The following is a 9,451-nucleotide window of genomic DNA, read 5'->3' on the forward strand; positions in this document are numbered from 1 at the left end:
CTTGCAGTTAGTATACACTTACAGGAATTAGTACTCCTGCATCTTGGACAGCCAGGTTCATAAAGAGCTCCTTTTATCATAACCCACCTACAAATATTCCTTTACACAAATTAACTTCAATGTCCACTGTAAGCCAGAGGATGCAGGATACAATTTTACTTGCTGCTGGTATTCACACAGGAGTCTTGTTTATCTTCAAAACTCAGGCAATGGCACCACGCTTCAGAAGTGCAGTGGTGAAAGTCTGAGCATCACCAACAGAGAAACTGCTAAGTTCATACCAGCTGGAGGCGAAGTTCAGGACGCCACCACCCCCAGTGAGACTAGCTGCTGCTTTCTGAGCCCCTGTGCACTCTCCAGGGAGTCAGAGGTGCATGTTTAGGAGGAAAATACACGAGATGTGTTTGAGCAGCACCGGGTTTCCCAACGCAGCTGACTCAGAGCTTTGTTCTTTTCCTATGGACACACCAGAGCCCCCAAAAACTACTGGGGGTAAGGGACTCCAGTACTTCTGGGAAACAAGCACTGCATTGCCTGAGGCAAAGGGGAAACCCAGAGCAGGAAAACTACCGCCTCTTCTTCCCATGTGGGCTATGCCCCCCCTTGTGGGATATCGCCTCGCACCCTGGGCCGGCTGCCCCTCTATGCACAGCAGCTACTCCGAGCCCTCCGTGCCTTCACAACACCTCTATCTCCTCAAATCTGCCTGGAAGCCACCCACAGCCCCTCCAGCTCCTCCCGGCACCCCAGGAGACGCCCAGAGCCCCTCCGTCTCCTCACAGCACCCCAAGGGACGCCCAGAGCCCCTCCGTGTCCTCACGGCACCCCAAGGGACGCCCAGAGCCCCTCCGTCTCCTCACAGCACCCCAAGGGACGCCCAGAGCCCCTCCGTGTCCTCACGGCACCCCAAGGGACGCCCAGAGCCCCTCCGTGTCCTCGCGGCACCCCAAGGGGCGCCCAGAGCCCCTCCGTCTCCTTGCGGCACCCCAGGAGATGCCCAGAGCCCCTCCGTCTCCTCACAGCACCCCAAGGGACGCCCAGAGCCCCTCCGTCTCCTCGCGGCACCCCAGGAGATGCCCAGAGCCCCTCTCTCTGCTCGCGGTACCCCAAGAGACGCCCAGAGCCCCTTCGTCCCCTCGCGGTACCCCAAGAGACGCCCAGAGCCCCTCCGTCCCCTCGCGGCACCCCAAGAGACGCCCAGAGCCCCTCCGTCCCCTCGCGGCACCCCAAGAGACGCCCAGAGCCCCTCTCTCTGCTCACGGCACCTCAAGAGACGCCCAGAGCCCCTCCGTCCCCTCGCGGCACCCCAAGGGACGCCCAGAGGCCCTCTCTCTGCTCACGGCACCTCAAAGAGACGCCCAGAGCCCCTCCGTCTCCTCATAACATCGCCTTCCCCCTACAAGCCCCCCCAAGCCGCCGTCCCTCACGGTGCGTCACGCGCCTGCGCTGTGCGGCGCCGGGACTGCGGCAGTGCGCATGCGCCGCGCCGGCCGGGGCTATATAAGCGGCGGCGGAGCGAGCCGTGCCGCGGAGCGCTGCCCGGGCTCGGCGTGTCTTGTACCGGTACAGGCCAGCGGCGGCGCTGACGTCACGTCCGGTGTTCCCCTCCAGCCGCGGCGATGGAGGCGGTGGTGCGGCGCTGCCCGTTCCTGGCCCGCGTCTCTCAGGCCTTCTTGCAGAAGGCCGGGCCCTCCCTGCTCCTGTACGCACAGCACTGCCCCCGCATGATGGAGGCGGCCCCCCGCGCCCTGGCCACGTCCGCCGCCCGCGGGCAGCAGGCGGAGGAGGAGACCCCCGCAGCCCGCCGGGGTGAGTATGGCCCCAGGAGGGAGGAGAGCAGCGCCGGGAGCCGGGCCGCTCCTCAGGGAGGGCAGCGGGTCACTGGGCAGGTCACGGTAGCTGTAGCAGGGAGCTCCCCAGGGGACGCAGTAGTCACCTTTAAGGCAAAATAAATATAGACACTGTCGTAGAAGGAAGCTTCTGGAATGAGCAGCTTCGGGATAAGAGTTAGTTAATCCTTTAAATGACTGTGATAATTAAGCATGGACATAGTATAAACCAAAGAGTGGCCCGTCAGTATGCCCTGTGATGAGTTGTGCTTAGGGATCTGTGATCCTGGATCACCGAGCTGAGGTTTCTCATGCTCGAGGAGCTCTTTATCCCACCCGATAACATTCCTTGTGGGATTCTTACTCTAGCGCTCGGAAGAAACAGAGGCTTGCAGCAGAGGAAGGACTGGTGGCTGAAAATGGCTGAATTCCTCAAAAGAAGGTCTTCCTTTGGGGAAGGAAGGAGAGAGGATTTTTCCCCCTCAAAGGGTACAGTGCTACATCTAGCATCTTAACTCAGGTGCCCACAGGTGTTCCTGGGATTTTGTGCTTGTATAAATAAAATTACTTGCTTGGTTAAGTAGTTCTGAATGGCTTGTGCCAAGTTAATTACAAAGGTAATTGGTAAAAAAAGCTTAAGTCAGTGTAATAAAGTGATGATGCTAAAGTGCCTTCTCTTTTCCACCCCACCTCAGAGGCCAAAAATGCCAAAGAGGTGGCCCAGCAGAACACAGATGGAGCCCAGCCACCCACTGGCCACCCCGCTACTGGTGCTAGCCAAGGCTCTGCTACAAAATGCCCATTCCTGGCAGCTCAGATGAATCATAAGAATAGTAATGTTTTCTGCAAAGCCAGCCTAGAGCTCCAAGAGGATGTGCAGGACATGCAGATGGACAGGAAAGGTATGTATTCTGTGCACTGAAGCATTGGTTCCTTGAGAGCTTTTGGTGCCTGACTTTACTCTGGAGTGTGCCAAGTCTGACAGTCACCGCTTAAATTATGCAGGTGGGATTATGGGAGACTGCAGTGGAAAGCTGTTGGGAAAATGTAGGTGTTAATGTCATACCTGCAACATTGTGCAGTGTTTCCCTGGGTGGTTTTGATGTGGAAGTACCATATGCTGCATTTTGACATACTGGCTCTAAATGTGTGAATCTGTTACTCTTGCACCCAAAGTTTGTAGCTTTGAGATTTACAATCTTGGGTTACAGCCTAACAGAAACAGAAGCAGTCACCCAAAGCAGATACTTAAAACTGAAGAGAGCTTTACCAGGGTGCTGGTACAGACAAAGGTAGTGTATGCAGAGATAGAAGAAACTGGGTCAAGGTACTAGGCAAGCACCAGCACAAATCCAAGCTGGAAAGCAAGTAAATGGGTTGGGGTGTTTTGTTTATGGAACTAAAGGGTGTTGGCTGGCTTGCTGTCCTTTGAAGGAAGGAACTTCTCACCTGTATCTGTAAAACCTTGCCATCTGTCTCAGGAAGCTTATTTTACTTTTCTATTTGTTTTCTGTTACATAGTTTAAAAAAATCTGTGCTAACTGAATACTAGGAACAAAAAGGAAGCAGCTGATTAGAACTGTGCCTTTGGTTAGTTGTATACCAACTCTTGCACATAAATGCTGTAGCTGTATAAAGTGGTTTTCTGAGTCATGATGAACCAAGCATGTTGGTTCAATACAAGAAAATCGCATCTTATGTTGTCATCATTGATCAGCAAAGCTTTCCTTTTACCTTGTACAATGCAAAATTGTAAGCAAATAAAATAGTTGATCCAAACAGGGGCATGTGGATTCAGGCACATGCTTCCTAAAGAAATTAAGAGTTAGTTAAAAAGTTTGCTGAACTCCCTTCACTTTGTTTCAAGCTCATTAAGCTCACCAGAACTTATTATGTCTGTAGGTACAGAATTTGCCAAAATACCAACTGCTTCCACAGTGAGGAACACTGAGACTGAAGGAGAAGAGCAGAGTGGCTTGCTCAAGAAGTTTAAGGATATTGTTCTGAAGCAAAGACCAGAAAGTGTGTCTCATCTGCTTCAGGATAACTTGCCAAAATGTAAGATTGTCTAGCAAAACCCCCACAGGCCTGGTCTCCTGTGATTATTTCCTGTGTGCTTAAGTCTCTGTCTTATTTCAGCCATATCCACCTTCCAGTATGATCAGTTCTTTGAGAAAAAGATAGATGAAAAGAAGAAGGATCACACCTACCGAGTGTTCAAAACAGTGAACCGAAAGGCACAGATCTTTCCCATGGCAGATGACTACACCGATTCTCTCATCACCAAGAAAGAGGTGTCTGTCTGGTGCAGCAATGATTACCTGGGGATGAGTCGTCACCCTCGTGTGTGTGGAGCAGTTATGTGAGTAGTGCCATGCTCGAAGAGGCAGTTTCAAGCTCTGTTGCCCTGCAGAATTGATTTCTGTACTGTGCTACATAAGCTACTTCTGATATTTTTCTTGGTATAAAATTCATCTTGCCCTCTTGAGCTGGGGTATGTAACAGTAACTAGCTCCAAGGCTGCAGTGTACCCGTCAGTCACTAACCCTGCTCCTTGGATTTTCCTTAGAAGCTCCTAAATGTTACCAGATAAATTGGGTGGTATATTGCAGCTGTGTATCAATCAGTGGTAACTGACTGCTTAGCTTATTGGATTATTGAGTTGTGCAGGTTGCTCAAAGAAGCCCAGCAGCTGCTTTCTGCAATCAGTTCCTTTTTAGAGCAATAACTTGTTACTAGAATGTTTTCAGCAACCGTCCTCGATTCATTTTCATGTCGCACAGTAACACTAATGCCTTTCTTTGGACCCTCTGCAGGGATACACTGAAACAACATGGTGCTGGAGCAGGAGGCACAAGAAATATTTCAGGAACAAGTAAATTTCATGTTGATTTGGAAAAAGAACTAGCTGATCTTCATGGAAAAGATGCAGCGCTGTTGTTCTCATCATGCTTTGTAGCCAATGACTCCACTCTCTTCACTCTAGCTAAAATGCTGCCAGGTGAGATCTCAAACTGCACCCATTATTTACCACAAAACACAACCTTACCCTAAGCACTTGGGAGTTTATTTTGGAAAAGGCTGCTCAAAGTGAGGAGTTGTCCTACTTGATGAGCCAAGTATAGGCGTTTCAATGCTATATTCAAGTTGTTCAACTTTGGCAAAGCGTAGCAGCAGCCTATTGAGAGTGAGAGCTAGGAACTGCAGGAGGAATTAGACAAAAAGCACAGTCTTCTGCTCTTACATTTAAATTTCACCTGAAAGTGAGGCACCAGGAATTTGGTGTCCTCACACCTGTGGGTGTGAGCCTCTCTCTAACTTCAGAAGTTAGAGTTAGGTAAAAATATTAAGAACTTGGAAAAACCCTTCTGTAGTTAGTTAAGATCAAGTTTGTGTTAGTTGAAATACCTAAAATAAGCCTTAAATAATATTGCTGCTTCATCATCTTTAACTTGCTCTCTTTACCAGGAGCATTACTTTCTAGAACATGCTACTGTTGCTGCCTGAACACTCCCCATACATAAAGCAATGCTGGTAATCAGATAATGCTTTCTATAGTTAAAGTGTAACTGGGCTGTTTCCTCAGGCTGTGAGATCTATTCTGATGCTGGAAACCATGCCTCCATGATCCAGGGGATCCGAAACAGCAGGGTGCCAAAACATATATTTCGCCATAATGATGTCAACCATCTTCGAGAGCTACTGAAGAAATCTGATCCATCTACCCCCAAAATTGTTGCATTTGAAACTGTTCACTCAATGGATGGTAAGTTGACGTGAAACCTTTCTTTCCCCTTCACTGCAGTTAGTACTCAAATCATCTGTATTCTGTGTCTAAAAGTATATGGTGCTTTAAGGGTTTTCATAAAGCAGTTCTCTGAAATGCCTTGTGTTTGGGAGGACTTCTGGTATTTATTCAAGCTGAGTACAGGGAATGCTAAACTGCATTCACTGCTTTGGCTCCTAGGTGCAGTCTGTCCTCTGGAAGAGCTGTGTGATGTGGCCCATGAGCATGGGGCAATCACTTTTGTGGATGAAGTGCATGCTGTGGGGCTGTACGGATCTCGAGGTGGTGGTATAGGAGACAGGGATGGAATCATGCACAAGATGGACATCATCTCTGGAACGCTCGGTATGGCACTTTTACAGAAGCTAAGGCAGCAAAGCTTCTGGGCAGCTGAATTAAGTGGATTAACTCAAAATCAGCCTGTTCAAATGAACTTGCTAAGGGCTGTTGGGGGCTAGAATCTTTCAAGCCCAAAGGATTTAAATGTGCCCCACAGTTTGAAAAGCTTGTGTTAAGCTACTTACACTGCCTTACAGATCAGTTGAGGTAGCATTGTCTCTTTTTACTGAAATTAAGCTAGCAAAAAATCCTCTGGTGACGTATTACACAACTCGAGAATAAATTCAGGTGAGAATGCTAGTAGGGTACTATATATTTAGTAGTTCTTTTATATGAAATGGAGTGCTCCTAATCTAGAAACCTGAGATGGGGAGTTAGTAAAGAGATTTGGCAGGAACTGAAGTGACAGCCATTATCTGAGTAGGATGCAGGCTTAGGAGTAAGCTTACTGCTGCAAATAGGGAAGTTGTTGAAACAACTTTCAAAACACAAAATTTCCTAGGAAACTTCAGGGCTTTAAAACCTACAGTCTTAGCTTACAGCCCAAAAGAAGTGGAAGCACTGACCAGATAGCCTGGTTGTATCTGTGGCTCAGTTTTGGTATCTAACCATTTGGAAGAGGGGGCTGGTGTTGACTGCACAATCACAATAACAACCTTGAGTGCTCCTTAGGAGCATAGGCTATTTCTAGTGTTCTTGGAGCAGATTATTTTAAATCTGAGAGACTTAGTGTTGATCACTTAGGATCACTATTGAAGTCTGTGCTTGATGATTTGGCTTATAAGGTCTTCCCCAAAATCAAAACTTGGATATGAGAGAGCCTTGAACTCTCCTTGGTGTGTAATAACTACATTACTGTGTAGTAACTAATCCCTGTGATCAGGATTGGCTTAAAACCAAAGCTGTAACATGTGCTAAGTAAATACAAGATTAGGAGAGGGGGCTAGAATTGTGGCCTATCATGACTACATTAAGTACATAGTCAACATAACTCTTTAAGTGAAAGGCTATAATACTTGAAGCTATTCTAATGGGTGGAAGGAATAAGCTTGGTTACCCTCTTTTTTATCCCCTCAGGCAAAGCATTTGGCTGTGTAGGAGGCTACATCTCCAGTACAAGTTCTCTGATAGACACTGTGCGTTCATATGCTGCTGGCTTTATCTTCACTACGTCCCTGCCACCCATGCTCTTATCTGGTGCCCTAGAATCTGTCCGAACTCTAAAGAGTGCAGAAGGACAAGTTCTGAGGCGCCAGCACCAACGCAATGTGAAGCTTATGAGACAGATGCTGATGGATGCAGGGCTTCCAGTGGTGCACTGCCCTAGCCACATCATTCCAGTGAGGGTGAGTACTGTGGATACTGTTGGCACAGGACTCTGATGCTTGTTTTCCTGCCCATGATCAAATTTTCAGATACTATCCTCACAAATTTCAAACCTGTCCTAGTATTCAGCAGTGATGTGCTAGGAGTCTCTCTTAAGTTGACCCTCTGCCTGCTATAAATGTTGTGAAACAGAGTGATAAAGCGTATGAAACCCACCATCTGACAGTATACAGAAAGCAAAGAAACAGGTAACAAGCTAGTAAAAAGAAGACTTGGGTATAAACAGCAGCCTACCTAGGCTGCAGTGATGTGCTTGTGCCCAGAGGGCTCCACACATAGCACAAGCTTTTAGCCCTTCTTTCTGACATACATGCTGTTTATAGTGGCACAGGGGAGATTGGTCCTGTTTGATTCTTGTGGCTAGCTAACTTGAGCTGATAGTTGTGCCACCTTGCACATTTTTGGTTGATCTTCTAATCAAAAATCTCAAACTTCAGGTTGCAGATGCTGCTAAAAATACAGAGATCTGTGACAAGCTGATGAGCCAGCACAGCATCTATGTCCAAGCAATCAACTACCCGACAGTTCCCCGTGGAGAAGAGCTACTGCGTATTGCCCCTACGCCTCACCACACCCCTCAGATGATGAGTTATTTTCTTGGTGAGTGGATTCATGCATTACTGCAATGAAAATACTGGGCTGTCTATGCAGTCTTAGTATTAAAGATGAGACTAGGAAGCACTTAAGCTTTAGGTGTCACTAGCTGCACAATGTCTTCCTACTGCTGTGGCATACACGTGCGTACTTCTGCACTTAGCCTTCTTTGAGCATGATGTGTGAAGGGCAGCACATTGAAACCTGGAATGTGTAAGGCCAGTGCATGCCTATACCCAGTTGGTTCTGTCACAGCTGCTTCTGCCAGGGCTCTGCATATGCATTGTCCAAACCAACCTTTATTTGTTATGTGGGGTCCAAAGAAAACTGCTGTTCTTTGCCCAACTGTTAACCTTGTCTTAAACATGGATCTGTCCAGGGAGAGTAGCTACTTGATCCGGTCAGAAGTGGTATGAGAACAGCTTGAGACTTAGTTGCAGACCAGTCACCTCATTCAAGCAGTAAATTATGTCACACTGAGTTCCTGTTATTCCTTCTCACTTGCTGGGAAAATAAGTACACTGACACCTCACTTTTGCTGCTTTGCTATAACAGTGAACTGTCTTAAGCCTTGATCTTAATGAACATTTCTGTTCTTAACAGAAAAGTTGCTGGCTACATGGAAGGATGTTGGGCTGGAGCTGAAGCCACATTCGTCAGCTGAATGCAACTTCTGTAGAAGACCCCTACATTTTGAAGTGATGAGTGAACGGGAAAGATCCTACTTCAGTGGCATGAGCAAACTATTATCTGTCAGTGCATGAAAGTAGTGGTGTTAGTTGTACTTTTGTCTAGTTCTAGTACCCAGTCAGTAGCATATTTTTTATTTGCTTAAGAAGTATTTTAATCATAGTTGAAGCACTAAGCTCTGAAAATAAATTTCTAGAGCCATTATGCCCAGTTGTGGTTTTGTTTCCTTCTTCTGTAAGAGGGTTAAGTGGGTGGAAGGGCATCTGATAAAATAAAGTGGTCTTCAGCTTAATGCCCTTCAGCTGAGCTACTGCCTTTTCAATGACAGTATGCCAGAAGAACAGCAGTAATGTTCCTGGTATACTACAAGGCATGGGTTTACTTATTAAGAAAGAAAAATAGGTATTTATGGCTCCTTATGAGCTTTTACCCAAAAGCTTTTGAAAACATGCACGTGTAGTATTACATGCACATTAAAACTTCAGCAAGGGTATGCTGCTTAAGAAATGCTGTATAAGTTCACATACATATTTAAGAGATGGGAACTGGTTCCACTAGATGCATTCCCCCTTTGGTGTTCAGTATGGTGTTCACTATTAGGAGGAAAAAAGGGCTAACGTAATTTAATAAGTGGCATTTTGTGGCTCCTTGACAGTTTGAAAACTGAAGGGTGGTACAGTGGCTGGGACAGGAAGGCAGGGCTACCACTACAGGTGGTAGATGGACATTTCCTCTGACTCCCTGTGTCTCTTTTCTGCATGTTCTGCTCTCCAGTGCCCTCAGAGCGAAACTTCAGTGCAAAAACTGAATATCAGTAAGCAATCTT

The 9,451-nt window shown here is 47.1% G+C and overlaps 1 protein-coding gene across 2 annotated transcripts; it reads left to right on the plus strand.

Annotated features, from left to right (window-relative positions):
* The first annotated feature begins 1,559 nt into the window (after positions 1–1,559).
* On the plus strand, positions 1,560–8,829 carry ALAS1 (5'-aminolevulinate synthase 1). 2 transcript variants are annotated; one of them, XM_061458372.1, is made up of 11 exons: positions 1,560–1,809; positions 2,199–2,318; positions 2,525–2,731; positions 3,732–3,887; positions 3,969–4,191; positions 4,646–4,830; positions 5,416–5,595; positions 5,797–5,961; positions 7,033–7,301; positions 7,779–7,941; positions 8,539–8,829. In XM_061458372.1, the coding sequence occupies exons 1-11, from the start codon at positions 1,620–1,622 to the stop codon at positions 8,697–8,699; spliced, it is 2,019 nt and encodes a 672-aa protein (XP_061314356.1). In that variant the 5' UTR covers positions 1,560–1,619; the 3' UTR covers positions 8,700–8,829. The 2 variants fall into 2 exon arrangements, with proteins under 2 accessions (XP_061314356.1, XP_061314357.1); XM_061458373.1 differs by lacking the exon at positions 2,199–2,318.
* Positions 8,830–9,451: the final 622 nt, after the last annotated feature.

The sequence above is a fragment of the Pezoporus flaviventris genome, unplaced genomic scaffold (genome assembly GCF_033815535.1).
Source record: "Pezoporus flaviventris isolate CSIRO_AGI_PZ_B2104156 unplaced genomic scaffold, CSIRO_AGI_Pfla_v1 ptg000026l, whole genome shotgun sequence".
In the NCBI taxonomy this organism is placed as follows: Eukaryota; Metazoa; Chordata; class Aves; order Psittaciformes; family Psittacidae; genus Pezoporus; species Pezoporus flaviventris.

Excerpts from the sequence above, each read along its gene's own strand:
- ALAS1 (XM_061458372.1), top strand. The coding sequence starts at position 1,620 with ATGGAGGCGGTGGTGCGGCGCTGCCCGTTCCTGGCCCGCGTCTCTCAG. Across the intron at positions 2,732-3,731 it reads CATGCAGATGGACAGGAAAG|GTACAGAATTTGCCAAAATA; the intron begins GTATGTATTCTG and ends TTATGTCTGTAG. Across the intron at positions 7,942-8,538 it reads GATGATGAGTTATTTTCTTG|AAAAGTTGCTGGCTACATGG; the intron begins GTGAGTGGATTC and ends TGTTCTTAACAG.